This window comes from Vulpes lagopus, chromosome X (assembly GCF_018345385.1).
Source record: "Vulpes lagopus strain Blue_001 chromosome X, ASM1834538v1, whole genome shotgun sequence".
Lineage (NCBI taxonomy): Eukaryota > Metazoa > Chordata > Mammalia > Carnivora > Canidae > Vulpes > Vulpes lagopus.
The window spans coordinates 116,850,776-116,872,719 of NC_054848.1; the positions used below are offsets into that span (position 1 = coordinate 116,850,776).

General features: G+C 42.0%; 1 protein-coding gene across 5 annotated transcripts in view; it reads left to right on the forward strand.

The window, feature by feature from the left end:
• The window catches only part of AFF2 (AF4/FMR2 family member 2), a 467,806-nt gene that overhangs the window by 160,152 nt on the left and 285,710 nt on the right, over nucleotides 1–21,944 (forward strand). For all 5 annotated transcript variants that reach the window (XM_041740303.1, XM_041740305.1, XM_041740304.1 and 2 more), the window contains one exon: nucleotides 2,147–3,007. In XM_041740303.1, the coding sequence (XP_041596237.1) occupies nucleotides 2,147–3,007 (861 nt within the window). The remainder of the gene's footprint in view (nucleotides 1–2,146; nucleotides 3,008–21,944) is intronic.

A 21,944-nucleotide genomic window follows, 5' to 3' on the forward strand; every position in this document is an offset into this window, starting at 1 on the left:
TTGGCTGCTGCCCAAATGTTTTGTCACAAGCCACCATGGAAGGAAACCACCATATCCAGAGTTTATTCTGGCCTTAGCTGAAGAGTAATTTGTGCCATTAAAATGGACAAAACTAGGGATTTTCAGGGAATGTAAGTGATTTCTACCCGTCTCTATCCATTAAATAGGCCTTTCAAATGTACTTCTGAAAATGGAGTGAGCGATTATCCAGCCGAGGATTATATAGAATGTTAATTGTTTAATCACTGCTTTAGCACCAAGGTTGCATGTGATGCAATATCAGATGTTCTTGTGGATAAGAAAGGTGAAACGGACATTTATTGGATTTCCGAAATTCCCCATCCCCAAGAGAACCCTTTTAGCAGATATTGAGCATACTTTTCCTTAATCTCTGGAATCCTATTTCCCTCACTGCCCTCATTTCTTTGGAAATGTCTTATATGATTTCACACATGCTATGATTTGGATACCGCATACAGTACATGGAGATCATGTTAACAACGAGGCCAAGGTCACCAGTTTGATTACTTCTCTGGTTGCTCCTTCTTGGTATCCTTTGCAGGCTCCTCTTCTCTCGATCGCTTAAAAAAGGTTGATACATCCCAAGGTGGCCTCCTGAGCCTGATCTTCTCATTCTGTATTTTCTTTCTCTGGGTGATTTCATCCATTTCCAGCACTTCACCCTCCATTCATCTGCACACTTCCATTATCACATACAGAGAACAGCACACAGCCAGACAGCCTAGGTTTAGACTGAGATCCCAGACTTGGGTAGGCACACTCCCTGTGTATTGCCAGGAGCTTGGGCTGAGTTAAGGGCATGTGAGAAATCTGAGATGTTAAACATCTGCAGTGGAGGCTGTACCAGTGGGGAGGTTGTCACCCCTTCCCATGCATGGAGAGCATGCCCATGGGCTCTTGGGACCTAGAGGCTACATAGGGTGGGTGTCTTCCCCATCCAGTGGTTCTGCTGCCACATGGCTCCATGGATGCCTGTAGCCTTGTTTCATTGCAATGGCTCGTACCAGGGTAGTGCAGCCTGGGTACAAAGAAGTCCTTTGCCCTTCCAAATACAACAGCTTGTTTTGAGAACACCTCTGTCTTGTAAAGGGAATAGTAAGAAGTCACTTTCAAAGATGAACAGCTGAGCTTTCTTCAAAATCTATATGCCGTTTCCAAGCATATAGCTGTCTACAATTTTCTAGTTATGAAAGCAGTGCTTTCTGTATTACAAAAACCCATGCGGCAACTTAATGATTTGAAAAACAACCACAGCCATTTTAACAAGATTAGTATTTCCTACAGGGGATGATATAACTGGTCTGTTGATTGTCCATAGAATGATTTAGTTGCCAACATCACTTTGGAAATCTGACTTTGTTTTGATTTACGTAGGCAACAGTTTGAGTTCTTGAACAAATTTTTTCTAGATCATTGAAAAGACACAGGAGAGCTTGAGTCAGTGTTGATGAACAATTGCACTATTTCAAAGTAAACAAACATGAATCATCAATATATACACAGTTGCCCCCAGAATATGTGGGCTGACACCAGTAATTTATACAGTCCTTTGATGAAAAGGAATTAGATTCGCTTTAGTCATGTTAGCTCAATTAGATGTTGAGCTTTTCTAAACCAATGCATTCACGACTGCACAGTTTCACTGATTTCCTTATCCAATGGGCTAAGCCTTTTTCATGGTATAATGTGGCACAAAGGGCTGACGTGTCAAGAACAAATATAAGTCAAACGTTCCATTACAATTCCAGTGATCACTAAGCTGAAGTTGTTCATCACAATATGGAATATAACCATTCAGTTCATCTGACCTAAAGTAAGTTACTTTGCTAATAAAATTCATAAGCGACGTAATTTAAAACTTTCTCCCAATGAGCATGTTTAAGGACAGGCCAGGGAGTATACAGACGTTAATCACACAACTCATTCCAAGAGGCTCTTTCAATAGTGTTATTGATTTTTTTTTTCTTACATAGCACATGAAAAGTATGAAATTATATGGCAGCATGAGAATTTTAAAGAACCCTATATGCTAGTCTACTTAGGGCATCTGTTTGAAACATTAACATTAGGAAACACAAACCTATTCATTCTCTCTCCTCCCACCCCCATCTTTTTGTTATTTTAGACAAACAAAGGGGATGCACTTGCCAACCGAGTCCAGAACACGCTGGGAAACTATGATGAAATGAAGGATTTGCTAACTAACCATTCTAATCAGAATCATCTAGTGGGAATCCCAAAGAATTCGGTGCCCCAGACTCCCATCAACAAAAATGAACCAAGCTTTTTCCCAGAACAAAAGAACCGAATGCTCCCATCTCACCAGGATAGCACTCACCCCTCGGCACCAATGCCTCCACCTTCCGTCGTGATACTGAATTCCACTCTAATACACAGCAACAGGAAACCAAAAGCCGAGTGGCCCCGAGATAGTCAGAGTGCTAGCACTGTCCCAGCCAGCCAGGCCAGTGGTCAGCCAAACAAGTTGCAGCCATCTACACAGGACCAGCCCCAAGCCCGACTGGAAGACTTCTTTGTTTACCCAGCTGAACAGCCCCAGGTCGGAGTAGTTGAAGAGTCAAATGCATCTGCAAAGGAAGATGGTAGTCTCAAATCCAGTGCAGGGGATCCGTTCAAAGAAATCTTTCAATCCGTCTCACCAGAAGAATCTGAATTCACAGTGCAAGCTCCTGGGTCTCCCCTAGTTGCCTCCTCTTTGTTAGCTCCCAGCAGTGGCCTTTCAGTTCAGAACTTTCCACCAGGGCTTTACTGCAAAACAAACATGGGGCAGCAAAAGCCAACTGCGTATGTCAGACCCATGGATGGCCAGGACCAGGCATCAGACGTCCCTCCGACACTGAAGCCCTCAATTGAATTCGAGAACAGCTTTGGGAATCTGTCATTTGGATCCCTCTTGGATGGAAAACCCAGTGCAGCCAGTTCAAAGCCTAAACTGCCCAAGTTCACGATTCTCCAAACAAGTGAAGTAAGTAATTTTTAAAGTTTTGTTTTGTTTCATTTTTTTCCTTAGTTGACTGCTCTAACCTCTATAATCAAGTATTCACCAGCAGCTCTTATTTACCTTCTTGAGCCATAGAGGAGACTCTTCAAGATCAGAGTCTCAGTCTCGATCTTCTGTCACTTCTGACTTGGCTGATTACCATTCTGCAAATACAGTCAAATCTCCATAATGTGGAATGGCAACAGACAAGGTCAGTCTGAGTGAATGAGAAGTTGCACTTAGAAAATAGTCTCAGAGAGTGCACTTGTAGTGATATGTACGAACTAATAACACTGGAGATTATAACTGGTCATAAGCAGTGTGAGGTCCACGCAAAGATTGGGAGTCACCATAGGCCTTCACTAGCAGATAGCATCTCATAAGCACAAAGCACAGAAGCTCCTTAAGGTACAAGAATATAAACATGTGGTTTGCTGGCATCGGAAGTGGAAGGCATTCTTTAAGAATATTAGTTTCTTGAATGCTTACTGGGGCCATTCCTTGGCAAGATCCTAACGTTGTCTTCCGTATCCCTCAATCTTGCCTTCTGCACCAACCGTCTTGCACAAGTACCTCCATAGCCCTCTTATACTACCTTGATCCCTTCTGTCAAAGCCAAAGGCATTATACTCAACCACCATCCCACTGGGTTTAGAGTGACTAAATGTCCCACCCATCTCAGGAATCATTGCCTTATAAAAGAGAAGTCGGAGGGACCACAGCCTCTCCCAAAGGAGTGAATCGCTAATGATTGGATCCCAGGCCTTGTGGCTCCTGGGTGGGGGTCATATATTGGGTGCCCCCCAGATACCACCACGTAAGCGGCTGCCCTACTGCACCTCCAGCGCTTGATTGGAAGAAGCCACTGCTTTTAGATTGGATTCCTGTTACTGGTGCCTAAAGGCTTGAAAAGACACAGAGGAAGAAAGTAGGTTGAAATTCTTACTCAATGGGAGGCACAGACAGTCGGTGTGAATTGTTGCAGATTCCAAGTTAGTGGTGTCTGAATTAGAGAAATCTGACTGTATGCGCCGCTCTGGCTCTCACACCCTCGTTCACACTCAGCAGATGCGGGGACTTCAGAGGATGATGGGAACACCGAGGGAGGGAGGAATGGGGCTGTGGGTCATATTTTCGGAATGCATGCTTTTCATATCTTTTCATTTCTGAGGCCGTCTTGCTTCTTGTATCATTATTCATCAAGTCTTGTCAAGCTTCCTCCCAAAGATCTCTCCAGCCTGTCCCCTCTTTACCCTCCCTGCCTTCGGAGTGCCCGTGGGCCCCTGTGATGGCCCCTCCTCTCTGCTCTGCCTCTAGTCTCACCTCTCTTCCAAACCATCCTCCATTCGGGCTGACATCATGGGCAGATCCAACCATGTCACTCCCTGCTTTGGATTCTTCCAGTGCCTTCGCATCGCTTCCTGGACAAGGTCCAAGTTTCTTAGTCCTGCATACAAAGCTCTTCACTCTGATTCCATGCTCCTTCTCTGACTTCCCATTTCATCATTTCTTCACCTGCAGACGAAGTCTCAGCCATGTCGAGTGGCTACCTGTGGTTCCCCGTCATGTCACGCGATATCATGCTTCCTTGCTTTTGTGCCTGCTGTTCTCTCAGCCTAGAACGTCTTTCCCTCCCCTCTCCCTTGTCTTCTGGTGAAGCCCTGTTCCTCCTTCAAGTCTGCTAGATTGTTCCTTTCTCTGTGAAAGCTCCCCTGCTTCCTCTGGGCTCCTCTAGCGCCTTACCATTGATTTATGTGTCTGTCTCCTCTACTAGACTGTGAGCTCCTGGAGAGCAAGGAATGTCTCCTTCTTTGTATCCCGAGCGCCTAGCAAATGCCTGGCACCCAGTAGATACTTAATAAATATTTGTTAAATGAATGAAATTAAAAAATGGTTACTTGAGTACATTTTCTAAGCCATGGTGTTAATCAACTACCACAAACAAAGGGAAATGAATGCTTGAAAATCCATCATCAGTTAAATCTCTTTAGTTGTGCCCTATCTGCCTGTGTCTTACTCTGCTCTGCTCCTGCACAGTCGTTTCGAAGTCTTCATCCTCATTTCCACTGGATGACTTCATATGGGATTGAAATCCTTAAAATCCAACAAGAAGCCTGTCTTGGGAGAGGAGTATAATGAGAGGCTGGCATGTATCATTCTTGTCCCTTCTCTTGCCCTGGTATCTGGTGTCATTCCCTCCTGCCACAGCAATGCCATCACTTGGGGCCAGTCTGGGAATGGCACTGGCCCATTAAAAGGTCTGTCAGCCTGTGTCTGGACCTCATTAGCCGAGGGACAGGTCACAGACCCAGTGAGATTCACTCCATTGTAATCTCTCTCTTAGATATTCACAACATGGCTGACCCAGATTCAGAAACGACTTCATGCTTTTTCTTTTTTTTTTTTTTGCCTTTCTTTCTTTCTTTCTTTCTTTCTTTCTTTCTTTCTTTCTTTCTTTTCTTTCTTTCTTTCTTCTTCTTCTTCTTCTTCTTCTTTCTTTCTTTCTTCTTTCTTTCTTTCTTTCTTTCTTTCTTTCTTTTCTTCTTTCTTTCTTTCTTTCTTTCTTTCTTTCTTTCTTTCTTTCTCTTTCCTTTTTTTCTTTTTTTTTAAACTCAATGCTCTGGCACACCAATGAGAGCTACGTTTCCAAAGAGAGTCTGAGCTGTCTTCAACTCTGGAGATGAACATCCAAAGAGCCACCTATGTGCACACAACCTTTGGTGATGGTACAAATAGACTTTGGTAGAGCCTCGTACAAAAAATGGGTCAGATGTAATAATGTCATGATGAGAGATCAGTGGAGAGAGTACTTATTTTAAAATATAGGTCTCAAAGAAGGATTTGAAAGAGGGATGGTCAGAAGCTTAGGGCCCTCAAGTCAGGGGAACATATTGGCTTCAAGGGAAATGTGGAAACCAAGAATAGGATGCAAGGAAATGAGAAGTCTGACAGCTGGCCCGAGAACTTACAAGGGTGTAGGTTAAAACATGAGCATAAATATAGACAGGGTGGAGCATTATGGAGCATTGCACCTAATGGAGTTTATGTGGCTAAAACTCTGACCAAGTCTGGAAATTCACCCTATTAAATCTTGATGCACTTTTCAAAAGCACTTAGCATGAGAATTCAGCCCCGGTCCCTGGCGCCAAGAGGTCCAGGCATTGGGTTCTGGGTCCCCAGTCAAATTAGCCATCACTGATGAGTGGTAGCATTATTCCTTGGTTATTGCTAAAAGGGCTTGTCCGGAGAGCAGCCAGGGGGCTCTGTGAGTATTCCCCACTCTGTCCCTGGCTCTAGTGAGAGACGCCAACTTGTGTGTTCATGAAGTACATTTGGGAGCTGTGTGAAGTTGAATGACCAGAACACAGACAGTATTCTATGATGTACAAATAAGCAGATATGAATATACTTGTGAGTTGAGAGACTGAAGTAGAATGAGCATGTGCATGTGCCCATGTTTGCTTATGTGTCTATGCTCGTGTGTAGAGTGGGGAAATTTTATTTATGGCCCATCCTTGAAACATTTCCTTGCTTCTTAGAATTTCTGTATCCATGCTAAGGATTCTAGAAATCTAACCAACTTTATTGCAAAAGGTCAGCTTTTCAATGGAAGCATGCTTTTGGAACAAAATAATTTGTTTAAAACTTAGTTTTGCAAAATTTACTAACATACCAGGCAACCTCCCCCCCCCCCCACCCCAAAGACTGATGTGTTTTGCAGTTGAGCTTAGAAGAATTTTCTGGGAACTGCGTCTGAAACAGTAAAAGACCTATTTATATCAAGTGGAAACTGAGGGTAGCTTGCAGATGGTATTTTATTAGGAAATGAATTTGTTAATAAATGTAGCTTTATACTTGATTTTATTACAGATGTTTTACTTATGTTTCTCATTAGGATAAAAATCTTTTGGTGTGGCTAGCTTTGCATTTTGGCACAGTTCATTGGTAGGATTGTTTGGGGGGTAAATAATCACATGTAAATTAAAGGATCGATGATAGATATTAAGTATTTCCATCTTAGGTCAATAAGCTTTCATAAGTACAATACTAATGGGTGGAGTGCCATCACCATAAAGTATCATTTGCCTCACAAGCTGCTCTTGCCTGTGACCTAAGGCTGTCTGAGGCCACAATTGCCTCAAAATTAGGAATCTCTTAGAAGAGTTTAATGGAACTGATACAAATGATGGGATCTGCCTTTAGCTTATTTTAGTGGCTGGCTTTGTTGACCAGCTGAAAAGTTATTGCTTGCATTTGTGACTTGCTCTATTGGTTTTGCATCCTATGCAGTGAACACTGTGGGTATAATTAGCTTTATTTATTATGAGGTAGATAGGAAGCTCAAGTCTCTTGTGGGAGAACTGCAGAGAACAGCATTCATGTGCTGTAGCTTAGCATTCATGTGCTGGATGTGCCCCAGCAGCCCCACAGAAACCACAGAGGCAGCTCCTTCAAAGGATGGAAGGCCATCAACTACTGGGTGCAACCGGGTCAAACAGATTTCACTTGATATACATCACGAGTTTATTTTTGGCCCATTCTTATGGAAACAAAATAGTCTCCAGTCCAGGGTAATAATAGGATTTATTCTCACCTCATCGGGAATGAATGAAGATACCTCTGAAAGTCTTCACACATTCAGGGTACCAGCAGAGGCCTTGATCTTAGCACTTATTCCATGGAAGTGTAAGATCCAGAAAGCTTTGTAAATCCTCTGCCAGCCCATCACCTAGTGCTTGCTTTTTATTGAGGCTTTTTGACTAACTCTTCCAACCACATGGTGCCATGGGTGCTAAAATTCGTTTTCCTTACCACACCTCTTCATTCCCCCAGAATTTTAGTGTCTCCCTAAGCTGACTGAAGTGGCCCCAACTAAGCATCTGGAAAGGATAGCCAGTAAGACAGATAGAACCCAGCCAGAGCCTTGCATTGTTTGTGACTGAGAGGAGAGAGGTGCTGAGTAATCAGGAAGGGTGTCTTGGGGAAGGGTAGCCAAGACCATCCTCATAGTCTTAGGGCTGTTTCACCAGACATTGATGCATAGAAGCAACTCCAGAAGGTTTTACAGAGATAGAATGCAAGATAAATTTTGAACTTAGGACGCCTGGGTGGCTCAGTGGTTGAGCGTCTGCCTTTGGCTCAGGTCATGATCCTGGGGACCGGGATCGAGTCCCGCAGCAGGCTCCCCACAGGGAGCCTGCTTCTCCTTCTGCCCGTGTCTCTGCCTCTCTCTGTGTCTCTCATGAATAAATAAATCAAATCTTTAAGAAAGTTTTTTTTTTAACCTGACCTTGAATACTGGGTGGGATTACAGTAGGTGAAGAAGGATCAGGAGGGAAGTTCATACTTGTACAATTCAGTCATAGGTGGGGAGATTGGCAAGTACAAATAAGGGAGGTCAGAACCTGCAAGATACATTCTGAGGATGGGCCAGTTTGTCTGCAGCTGTGGGGTTATAGCACCAAAGTGCGATGTGGCAGCTGGATGGTGATGGTTAACTTGAAACTTCACCTTTGCAATGGCTTCATGTGCTCTGACCGAGGACCTCGCTCGAGCCTGTTGCTCTCACCAGCTCCAAGCAGTAACTTCTGAGCTCCGGTGTTCCCTCTTCCCTCTTTTCTTGCTTTGGAGACATCAGCTTTTCCTGACAGTGCTTTCCCAAGGCTCTTTCTACAGTAGTGCTGAAGTGGTTGTTCTGGACCACACTCTCCTTCCATGCTGCCCCCCAATGTGCATTGTCTCTTTCTCTCCATTTGCTCATCAGAACGAGGCAGACTGAGGAGTAGAGCTCAACTTTGGCTTTAGTAAAGATCTTGCAGATCCCTGGTTTTGTTTTTGAGTGTTTTTTTTTTTCCCTCCTCATTTCCTCGAGTCCTGTTCTTTAGCATCTGTATTTTCTTTTCTGAGGCTGGATATAAGTGATTGTAGCCCTCGGCATCCTGGAACGTCTGCTATTTTTTGCTGTGCTGTGCTTTTGAATCCCTTGTCACTTCTAACATTCTTTTGTTTGGAAAAAAGCCAAAAGATTGACTTGTTCTTATTCCATGAGAAAAAAGAAAACCTTTAATTCCTATACCACGCAAATTTAAGTCATCCTTAATAATGACATGTGTTTAAACATCACTGTTTATTAATAATTTCAGTGAATCTTTAGAAGCTAGCTGAAAGTCAATCTTATGTGATGGAACACATGGTGTACTAGCAAGTAGGGCTTGGATGATGTCCTACTGAGCTGTGGATTCCACGTCTGGCCTTGACTTGCTCTGTGAAGTCTTGAGAGAGCAATTTTGCCTCCTGTTACATGAGGAGTTTACGCTGGGTCTCCAGTGAGGTTTCTTCCAGCTGTCCATCTCTAAGGGCATGCTTCTCCTTTGCAACGGGCCCAAACCTGCCTTGCTTGGGAGGTAACTTCAGTTGTTCCCTGGTTGCCCACGCCCTACTGAGAGTCTGGGGACAGCGTAGAGGGATGTGAACCCTGCCTGCACCAGCCTCTTAATCAACCACTCTTCAGAACAGCTGGGGAAGTTTTAAGACTAGGTAAGTAGGGGAAAACTAGAATTGGATCTTCCTTTGGGGTTGGATACTAGCTCAGCCCAGATTCAACTAATTTTTAAAAAATATAAACAGCTATCTGCTATAATTCACTGGAAAACACCAAGCTGTGAACTCAGGAAATAGCCTCCTAATCCTTTTGTCGCCACCCACTCACATCATGAAAGATGGAGAACTTCTATTTTCACATTACTTCTCGGAAAATATTTTGACAAATTCAGTATGCAGTAAAATGATAAGCTTTTCTTATGTGTGTTCCAAATCATCCTGTTATCACTGGATATATCGATTAGCTTAGTACATTCTGAGCCAGTCATAAAAAACAGGCTGCTCACATTCTGTGTTAAAGAATAAGAAAAATTGACAAGTAGATAACCATATTGATTCAACCCAAATAGTGAATGCAAAGGGCTTTAGAAAGGAGTTATAAACTCTTTACGGCTGTTGTAAGTCTCTTTAGTATTTTTTAATTGATGTGAGAACAAATAATCTTTAATTAACTATCTTTTTAAGAAGTGCTGTGCTTTGGTTACCAATGGAGTTTATAATGTTGGTGACTATAATAAACACCTTTGCCTCTTGTACTTGATAATTTATAAATGCTTTCACATACGTCATCTTATTTTCCCCTAGCTACATTGAGGAGTGATTGACAACAATTGTGTCTGTTCAAGGTATACAAGATGTTTTGATATATGTGAACATTGTGAAATCATCCCTAGATTAGGTTAATTAATATATCCATCACCTTATATATCTTCTGGGTTTTGAGTATGTGGTGAGAACACTTACAATTTTACTCTTTTAGAAAATTTCAAGTATACAATACAGTATTGCTAACTGTGGTCACCATACTGGATAGTTGATTTCTAGAACTTAGTCATCTTCCATTACTGGAATTTTGTACCACTTGACCAACGTCTCCCTCTAGCCATCTTATTTGGATCAGATTCTAAGACCATCCAGGGTTATCATTCCCTTTTCATAGATGCAGAAGTGTAGTCTGAGAGAGACTTAGAGTTTCTCGCCTAAAGTCACACAGCCAGCAAGTGACTCTGCTGGGACTAGAAGCCAGGTCCTCAGTGTCGTTTTCATGATGGCATTTGGTGTCCAGCGTGCTACTATATATGTATGGGTTAATTTTCTAAAAGTAGCTTCTCTGCTGGCACATAAGGGGCAAGAGAATAACAAGCTGAATCCAGCTTAAGTTGAAATTCCCTTGCTGGGTTCATATTTCAAAAGTCTGGGGCCAAGCATACCAAAAGAGCAATTTTTCTTGTGGTATTACAGGTTACAGTCATATGTTTTTCATTTACAAATATGGTGAGAAGTAGTGTTTTTGCAATATTCCTAAATGAGTAACATATGACACAACTTGTTAGAGGACCTTTTCTTGGTTCATGAAGTTTCCGAGTTTTTGCCTATTTGGTAAGATGGTTTAAGCAGAGTGCTCAGACAACATAGCTAAAATCTGGATTTCTGGGGCTGAAACAAAACCACCATGGAGATAAACCTGACACGTGACTGAGAGGTCAGTAAAAAGCAAGCATGTAAATAATCGCTATAGAAGGTATGAGTAAGACTTCTCTCAAATGTCTGAGCCCCCCACGTAGACTGATGAAAACGGCTTACAGATCATCAATTTGCAAGAGTAGTTAGCAAAGGATGGGCAGGTTCCCTGGCTTTTATTTGTAGATACTACATGGGTGATTCTCCCTGGACGTCCACACAATAATGCAGGTCATCCATGGACTCCCTGCCCAGAAAGTCACTGTGAGCATAAGTGAGCTACGTAGCTGTGAAAGGTCTTTGAAAAATTTATAAGACTCTAGAAATGGAAGATATATTACTTTTCTATAGATGCCCTAACAAAGTATCATAAACTGGATGGCTTCAAACAGCAGAAGTGTAATCTCTCATGGTTACCGAGGCTGGAGATCCACAAGGGTGTTGGCAGGGCTGAATTCCCTCCACTTGCTCTATGGGAGAATCTGTCCTTGCCACTTCTACCTTCAAGGCGGCCCTTGGCTTGTTGCAGCTTTGCTCCCATTGCTACCTTCATCTTTACTCGTCTTCTCCTCTGTATGTCTCTCTGTGTCCTCACATCTTCATGTAAGGACATTAGTCATTGGATTTAGGGCCCACTTGATATCCAAGGTGATTTCATACCTAGAGCCTTAACTAATTACATCTGTACAAAGACCAGATTTCCAAATAGCCACATTCTGAGGTTCTGGGTAGACATGAGTTTTGGGGGGCCGCTAGTCAACCCACTCTGAGAAAGGGTCATTCCTCTACTTCCCAGGCCAGTAATGGAGGGAGGCCAGGCAGTGTTCATTGTGAAAAACCCAAGCCAGTCCAAAGGAGGAAGGTGGGCTCCTCCATCTCAGAAGCCACTTCAGGTTTGTAGCCCAGTTCTCTGAGCTCTTCAGCTTAACTGTGCCTATGTGAGAGAACATTTCTGTGAATAAGTGATTAAATACAACTGCAGAAAAGTGATTTTTAAAAATCTTCTAGAATAGTAAGTATAAAGGGTTTTTTTTCTCATTAAGTAATAAAGAATTTGTCAATACAATTGACTCAATTATGAACTAAAGCTTAGGTGGGCAAGCTTCTTCTAAACATTTTCAGTTTTGTGGGCCATACAGTCTGTGGCACATACTCCAATTTGCCACTGTAGTGTGAGAACAGCCATGGGCAGTACTTGAATGAACGGGTGTGGCTGGATGCCAGTACAATTTTACCTTTGGATACTGAAACTTAAATGCCATGTGTTCCCATGGGTCATGAAATGTTCTTTTCATTTCTTTCGACCATTTTATGGTGTAAAAGCCATTCTTAGCCTGTGAGCCATACACAACTGGGCAGCGGGCTGGATCTGATTTGGAGCATGTAGTGTGCCAAGCCCTGGACTAGATCTAGACAAAGCTTCAGACAGCAAAACACGCTTGGTGTCCTCTGCCTGTCATCACCAGGAAGATGTTTGAGCAGAGAAGGGAGGGAAGTCAGCCCTGCTGATGGTAGAGGGCAGTATCCTAGAGATGGGAGAGATAGCTATAGTTGAGGTAGAGTTGGCCCCTGGAGTAGAGGCGCTGCTAGGTCTATACACAGGTGGATAAAAAAAGGCTTTGCACCCAGGATCAGAAATACCTTTCGCACTACAAATCACATCACCATTCGAAAGGGTTCTTACCTTAGTAACTCATGAGGTGACAATGATGTGTCTTTTGCCGTCTTAGAGCTGGAGTGCCCAAGCTCCCAGGGCACTGAAGTTTGTGTTTGACTTGGGTGGGGCATCATACGGGTTTTTGAGATTCCAGGAAGAACAGATCCTCTTGCACAGCCTGAGACTTTGAGTTAAACGGGATGAAAGGACTGATGGTGTGTGGCAGCCTGCACTGGCTCTTCAGAGCTGCTGTGTCAGGGGGGTTGTGCACATGGGTATGCGTCTGGATGTGTCAGTGTCCACATGTCTCCCTGGGAGGCCAGAGAAAGCCATTGGACTTCTAGGAGGAGAAGGTTGGAGAATGATGGCTTTCTTGGTACTCCGTGAAGTTTTACCTAGCCTCCAGGAAGATATCTAGGTTCTGGAGGATGGGTAGGAGAAAGGATCTATCTCATTAAGGCTTTAAAGATGAAACAAGGTTAAGGTAAAACTTCAAATAGCTAAAATACGTGCGTTGATGAGAAAAAGGAAGTCAGATCTTAGCTAGATCAAATGAGCTAAACTAAAGCTGTAGAAATTAGTGGGGTTTCGAGGGCCATGCTCCTGTGATAGAGGGGTGCCATGATAGCTCACTACTTAAAGTATGTACTGTAGAAGAATTGTTACATCTGTGTTGTACTTTCATTAATTAGGTTGGTGGTGGCCAAAGTAACTGCCATCTTATACAGTCTCAGGAGTCACTGTTCAGTCAGGCTACATGTGTGAACAATGACTCCTGAAGCTGGTTAAGAATGTGGCCCTGGCTTTAAAGCAAACCTGCCATTGGACCTCCCCTTGCCTGTCAGCATGTTATTCACCCAGGTCTTGAGGTAAACTTACCGGGGAAGCTGGCATCCTCTGGGAGACCCAGAAATGTCCTCTCAGGCACCCGATAGAGATGCATACCAGGATGGCTCACCCAGAGTGGGGTCCCACTAAGTGTACCCATGTTGTCTCTCTGTATTTCTGCTCTATTTGCTTGAACAAATGTGATCTTCAGATCCTTGGGAAGATGAAGATATCTAACATCCTCCCAGGCAAGATTGATGGGTAAAGAGGACCCACATTAGAGAATTCAGTTTGAATCCACAATCCACCTAAAATAAATCTCAAAGAAAATGGTCTTGTTGGATATTTGAATACAACATTTGGCCCAAGGACAGACATAAAAAAAACCCCAAGTGTAATATTTTGAGTTGTTCACATTGAATCTGATATTATGAATTGTGATGTTTTAAATCTGAAAATATTGTCATTTGCATTGTGGGAAAGGTCTGTTAGAAGAGAATATCTGTAAGGCAGATCTTCTTTATTCTGTTTGTTTTATTCATTTATTCATTTGTTTGACAAACTTTTATTGAGTACCCATTGTGTGCCAGGCACTATGCCAGGAGCTTGAAGGCCGACATGATGAAGACATGTTGCCTGATCTTAAGTAGCTTAAGTCAGGTGATGTAGACACAAAAACCGAAATATCACAGTGAAATATAATAGATGGTTGTTGAGTATTCTTTGGGAGTGGAGAGCATGGCTGGCTAAGACTGTCTGAAGTGTTCAAGAAAGCCTCTTCAAGAAGGTAGTAGCTGGTGTGCTAGCTCTTGAAGCGTGATTGGAAGTTTTCTTGGTGAAGTGGCAGTACGAACATTTCCTACAATGTCAGCCCACATCAGGCTGTAAATGGGTTTGATGATTCCTTGAGAGGCAAAATAATCCACTGTGTTTGGGGAGTTCAGATGGAAGATTGGTTGGGAAGATTGGGGTCTTGGTGTCAGCCCTAGGTGTTGAGGATCTTTTTAATGCTCTAAGTATGGCAGGTGATACTTTAGAAAAGCCATGCTGGAGCAGGGATTGGCTGGATTGCAAGAAGGGAGTAGCGGGCATGATAGGGCTGGAGAGGTTTAAGGCAGAAAGAACACTGAACAAGCTATTAAAATATTCCAGGCAGAAATGCTGGCAATTTGAATTACAGCCATTCTTGAGATTTTTCAGGTTGATTTGATGAGATTCAGGGATCAATTAGATGGGCCATTGAAAGGAAGCCAGCAGAGAGGGTCTAAAATGACTTTGAGGTTTCTAGCTTGGGCAGTCCGTGGATGGTGACACCATTACCCAAGATTCTTTACTTTGACACCTAAATCTTCACAAAACAGGTAAGTTTCTTCTGTCTGTTTTACTGTCATGTTGTCATGATATTATAGCCTTTTAATGTCATGATATTTGATTGATGTTTGCACGGTGCTTCTTATGCAAGGCTTTGTACAAAAAGTCATGATAATTTTCTTATTCTTCAATGAAGGATTTATTTCCTATAAATGGCCTTTTTGGTTCTCCACTTAAAAATTAATATCTTAACTCAGGAAGATTATAGTATTTCAGAGAACATGGGAAATTATGCTGAATACTTTCTTAGAAATCATAGAATTGAAAGTGACAATTTTCTCTAAGTTATGGAGTATATTAAATGTTACATTATGTTTTGTATGTTGTAATTTTTGAAAATTAAATGAATGCATTTCCAGTTGAATTTCTCTTGTAGTGATAGCTGTGGACTCTACTATGATCCTTCCTGATTTTTTGTTCCTTTAGATTCACACTGTCTCCACAGGGAACATGTTTACAATGGTGGCGTGTTGCGGTAACTTTCTACTCAACACTATCCTCATCCTGGCCATGATATAATCTTAGGGAGAAATTTCATTTTTGATGTTGGTGGAGTTGGAGTAGGGTTATTGTGACTGGCTATTTAGGTAAATTGTTACCTTAAAAACTGTTCAGCTCTGCTTCCTTGCCTTTATTTGGTGGACATGGTCATTGCCTTTTCAGTTAAGGTCATGAATTTCTGGAAGTGGAAGCAGAAGAAAGGAGCAGAATTGAGTTTACAACATGTTTGCATTCCATGGTTACTAGGATTGAAATGATGTTTTTTGAATACAGGAAAAGATCATAATGTATTTACTCAGTTTTACTTATCCACTCCTCTCCTGTCATCAACTGCTTTAAATCCTCTCTGAAATTTCTACATACTTCCATATTTGGACATTCTTCTACATGCAGACTTTGGGAGCTGGAAAGCCTCACTTCCCACGTAGAAGCCAGGTGGGAAAAGATCTCATCAAAGGCCTCACTGTACCAAGTTATAGAGCTGAACCTTGAACTCCAGACTCGTAACTCTGGACGTTAAGTTAATGGAAAGAAGTGGTCACTATCTTAAAGAGCAATGGTACAGCTTGTAGAATTAGAGAATATTCATGCTGTAAGGACTCTGCAAAGCCAACCAGTCCAGCTGGCTTAATAGAAATGTGTTAGTCTGCTACTAGGCTGCACGTTCCTCACTCAATAATGGGCAAATCCTTAAAGGCCACACATGAAACTTTCATCTGAGAGTACTTGCACCAAAAATAATCATGTGCAACATGGAAGTTGGCCACTTTCCACATCTCAGAGATACAGATAAAAGTTCATTTGTTGGGATGTTCCAGCAAATATATTACCAATTGTGAAAAAACAACCTCTAGTTTCCGTATTTTGACTTATGAAGGAAAAGGCATCCATATCACATAAATATGTTCTTTTCACCATCTGGGAGGAAAAGAAAAAAATGACAACTGTGGTGTGTTATTGAATCTTCCAGAAATTAGCCTGTAGGGTTTGGGAAGATTGAAAAATTGAAGGCCAGTGCCTTCTACACACACAAAACCAAAAAAAGGCACGCTCTCCATTTGCTTCAGCACTGGTTCAGTTCTTAAATAGAGTTAGTCCAAATCCCTGTTCAAAATGTCCATGTGTTCTATATCAAAGCTTTGAGATGGTAAAATATATATTGGGTTGGGAAGAAATTACTGATGAAATATTACACTTAGTTTGTGGATTTTAATTGCAACATAACTTATTATGTGATTCCCATAGGTAGACATAAATACATTTCTTTCCAAATTGTGTAACGATATAACACACAAAAGCCATACAGTAAAACAAGCAAAAACTGAACTAGATCACTGGTAAGAAAAGATTACTGTAAATTTTTTTAAATGGCAAACTGATATTAAAGTCAAAGTGGCATGGGGAAAAAGAAAGAATTCACTAATAGGAGTTTAAAAATTGTGTCTTCAAAAATCAAGAGGATATAGTACTTGGAGCTAGAAATAACAGTGTTGTGCTTCCTGTTTTGAATACGCCATTAGGCATTTTTGTCTTTGCATTCCTATTTAATCTGTACAGCATTATTTATTCCAATAATTAGTGTTAACTTTCTTGGCAGTAGGCAATATAATTACCTTTAAAATTTAAATGGAATAAAAATGCCTTGAGAACATGGTTTAGGAAAACTCTTAATATTTATTTTCAATTGCCTCTTTAATTATTCATTTAGTAGTATTTGAGGGGGAAAAAAGGCATCTTGGAAACTGAGAGGCCACTGACAGAATGACATCCCAGATGAATGGCCTCATTTCCTCAGTTGGTTGAGTAACATCATAGACAGCGAAGAGCTTAGCAATGCCAAATGGAAACCTTGCTACCTGTGCACCTTGCCTGTCTAAATATACTTCATTTAGATCAGCCCATGCTGCTTTTTCTTATTCTGATTGGTTCTCCCTAAAATAAGTCTCTATCATCATCCCTGTCCCTCTCCCTTCTAGGTATGTAAAATCCCAAGGCTGTAACTCACTGAATTACAAGCTTTGACCTCTCCACTCCCTGGGCAAGGAGGCACTTACTTCAGTTTATTGGAAGCCTCTTTGTGCCATTTATGTGACTCTTGATTTCAAATGTAAATATGAAAGTGATTATTTTTATAACTATATAAATTCATTAGAAACCACTTTTTAAGCTTAATAAACCCTATAATTCTGAATAAGCATGCTTAGTTTCAAGGAAAATCAATGTCTCTAAAGATGGGAGGAATAGAACTGGCCTGTTCTGAGCCATTATGAAGAGCAAAAGCAATCTCAGGGTAACATTCATTCATTATGTAGTGAGCACATCCACATGCATAATGTAGTTTCAGCCTTTATGGGGGACTCGAAAATGTTAGAAGAGACGACTGGGTTTTTGCCAGTTCTAGTCAGAATACTTGGCACAGAATAGGTGCTCAGTAAACATGTGCTGAATAAGTGAATGAATCCCTCGAAAGAGTCAAGAGTCCATAGCGTGTCTGAGGTGACCAGGAAATGGTGACGAGAAAACGTGTCTTCTGTTGTGTGCTAACAAGGTACAAACGGAAGGGTATTTTTGACACAGGCCTTTCTATCAGATGAGGGCCCTAAGATTGACCAGCCAACAAGGATAGGACTGGAGGAGGTGACCCCACTAGGTGAGGGGAATTAGATGACCAAAGATGAAGAGAAGAAGTAAGAGCAGTTTTGATGAGGAGCAGCCAGTCACTGAAGCCGCCTTGTTCGACCTTGTCAGGCGCCCCTGATGTGCAGAGTACACAGGGTGTGGCTTTGGGAGAGATAGAGTTGGACAAGATTGTGCCCTGTATTCAATAAACTTATCTCTAGAGGGGTGACGGATAGTATGTGCACAAATATCCACAGAACAAGACCAAATACCAGGGTTCCAGGAGAGTGCAAGCACCATGGGAGCCCAGAGGAGGGAGGAGGTGGGGCAGGCTGGGAGGCAGATCAAGGATGGGTCTGGGGAAGCATTGCCATCTACTCCACATTCTATAGAGCACTGGGATGAAATAATGGCAGTTCATTGTCTTTGAGAAGATGATGAAACCTCTAGCTCCTTTCCCCAAATGAATAGATCCAAACATTTGTCTATACAATTGCTTAGATTTCCTGAGGACAGTCTGTGCACCTTCCAGGGTGTCCCTGTACCCCAAATTGAGACCTCTTGTGTAGTGGGGAAAATGGCTGAGCTACATTCAAATTGCAACTCCATAACCTCTCGCTATGTGATTTGGCCACGTTTTCAAGCTCTGTCTTGATTCTCTCATCTATGAAACAAGGACAGTAATACCCACTTCAGAGTATTGAGGCATGAAATGAGTCAGTAGAAGTCACGTGGTTACATTGTGAGGTGCCAAACACATTCCACTTTTCACAATACCATGTGGCTGTGTATGTTGCCCCGAGAGCAGGGGAATTGGCTGCAGAGCTGGGTTATTTTAGTAAGTGCTTTCTTTCTTCTGCTCGTTCCCACCAACCAACAAACTATTTGTTTTAAAATAATCCCCAGTACATAACAGGGGATGAGCATAGGGGGCACAATTAACTGGGAAATACAATCCCACACTGGATTCCTAGCATAAGCAAATTCAAAAATGAGCCTAAGCGTTCTCTCTTGATATTGTCCATCACAGTGTGCTAGAAGGGGCATGTGCGTGTGCACACATTTGTCCATGTATGCCTGTGAATAATGGGGCTTTGTGATCTCTTTGTTTCACCTTCCCCTCCAGAGGGCTTTGTGCTTTCACACATACTCGATATGCCTTGAAACCATCTTCCCGTATTTCCCCATGGTCTATTTTGATTTACTGGTGGATATCTCGAGATTTTGATAGGCGCATCCTTATTTGTACAGAAATACAAACAGAAGTACACATATATATTTAAACACACACAAAAGCCTGTATTACAACAGTACAAAAGCAGCAGGTGACAAATGCATACTGTAGTTGTGGTACAAATTCATAATGTAGCTTTACAAACATGATATTTACAGAAGTAAAAGGAGGGTGGCAATGGGTGGTTGGGTTTAAAAGCAAAAGTTACGCAGCTGGTCATCATACAGGTGACTCAGGTTGGTTTTGTACACTGTGAGCATTTTGATTACGGGGCTTAAACGTATGTAATCCTAATTTTAAGAAAACTGGTGAAATAAATACTTGTTGCACAAATAAAAGCCCTTCCATTCAGCTTTTCATTGCTTTGCAATTATTTTCTCCCAAATAAAATGAGTAATTATTGGAAAGTACTTTTAGCACACACACCATGGGGGCTAAGCTTGTTCCTGACATCCACAGTCCTTTGAATGGAAGTGCCAAAGGCTCCCTGCCACGATGGGCCACAGCCAAGTGTCCTGTGAATCTGCGTCTCACAGGTTACATGGGAAAGAAAGGACTGCCACACCAGCCTGCTCCTGAGAAAGATGCAAAATGCAAGGTCTAGAGAAGAGCGACAAGGTCTTGTGTGAGACTAGACACTGATTAGGTATTTCATACATGTATGTTGGTGGATGGGAGGATAAGCGGGCGGGAAGATTGACAAATGGATGGTTGGATGGATGGAGGATGGTGGGCAATTCGAGCCACCCAGTGAGGTAGCAAGACTAGAAACTTCAGAGTAGATCAAGGCATGGTTATTCACTTACACGAAAAAAGGAAACTTTCTCAAAACAAGATCTTGTGATTTGGCTCACTGTAGTGAACGCTCTGTGATTTTCTGATAAAAAAACTCACATAAAATGATCATAACCTGTATTATTTGGCTTTCTTTCCCTTTGTGCTGAGAAACTCCACAAAGTTGATGATTTGGGTAGGTTCTAATTCCTCCAGCTCAGGTGTTGGTGAGCTATACGATAGAAATCATGGTGCTCAGGAGATGGCAGGTAGTATTCTATTGTTGTCATCATTATTGGAAAGACAGTCTTTCTGGAGCCAGGAATCACAGCGGGTACATGTTTGGCTATACCACACCCTTACCCGAGGTGAACAAGATGGAGAGATCCAGCGAGAACTTTACCAGCAACTAGCAGATCTAACTTGTGGTCTTGGGTCTTCTTGTATCAGGCAAGTCTCATCTCTCCTGCGAGCCGTGTATTTCTCGGCTCTATAAGAGGGAGAAGTGATCCCTGCTTTTTTTTCCTTCGAAGGCTACATGAAAATATCCTGAGGTGATGGATGTGCAGGTGCTGTATAAACTGTGAAGTGCATTATGCATGCAAGACGAGAGTGTCCCAGATCCTTTTATCTGCCCACTTGACACCACGTATATGTTCTTCTTCATCACCATGGTTGTGAGTGGGAGTGTATCTGTCGGTGTAGTACTCAGTGGCTGAATGGATTGATCATTGAGGTTAAAATACTGTGTTTTGAGCTCTAACTTTGCATGTTTGCGAACGTTGAGAGTTGCCCACATGGAATTGCCTTTTCTGCTTTGCTTTCTTGTGGGGGGTTGGGGAGGGGCGGGTCTGGAGTGGCCCTGGATCGTTGCTGTATTAATTTGGCCCATATGCATTTTATATGTTGGTCTCAGGTCTTTTTAAGTGTAGAGTTTATATTCAGGGCCTGTTCTCCCCTCTCCATTGATAAGTTGTGACTGTGGTTTTTGTTTGTGAGCTTTCCAAACCTGGCTGTCCATCATTCCACTCAGCTTTTCTCTTGATGAAACAGGAGCCCCAAATGCTTTGTGTATTCCTGGCCAAGGTTTAGATTTGAGCTCTTCCTGAGTGGTAAGACACTTTTAGTCAGCATCTTGTCTCTCGGAAGACCACTTTGCTGGGATTGCTGACTTTTGTTGGCTTTTGAGACTTGGGGAACTATTTAGGACATTTCTTTTTATGAGGCAACATTGCCCAATGGAAACTGGCTTTCTGTTGACTTTACATCATTAAAATGAATTTGTGCCTGGCTTACATTAATTTTACCCATACCTAATTGCTCAGAAGATACCCCGTGTGAGAGCCTATGCAAACATATTAAATGAAGATAAGCTAATGCACAATCTCGATCTGAAAGGCATTAAAAAATTTAAAAGCATCGTCATTGGAGAGGAAGTGATGGGGAGGCTATTCTTAATCTGAGCAGGATCGTTATTGTTAGAAAATGATTAATGAATATAATTGGCCCTTCCTAATCAGAAAGCTTTCAAATTAGAGTCAGCCCTTAGAATTCTGACTCCTTTCAATTCAGCCATGCCCACCAGTTTTGATTTTGAAGGAAACTTTTGGTTGGCCTTTAAATCTGTACTTTTAGCTTCAAATGCAGCATCTGTCTGCAGTGTGATATGTGAGCCCAAATAGCATTTGCTGAGAAATGCAATTCGTTTTTCCAAAACATTTTTAAAAGGCAACATAGCAAGTCTGATAAAGGGATCACCTGTAAGTACATCATTAATGAGGCAGAGTCCAATTTCCTAACCTGGGCCCCCTCTTCAAAGCACAAATTCCTGTAACCACTCGAAATAGCACTTAGGCACTTAGAACAAATATATACCT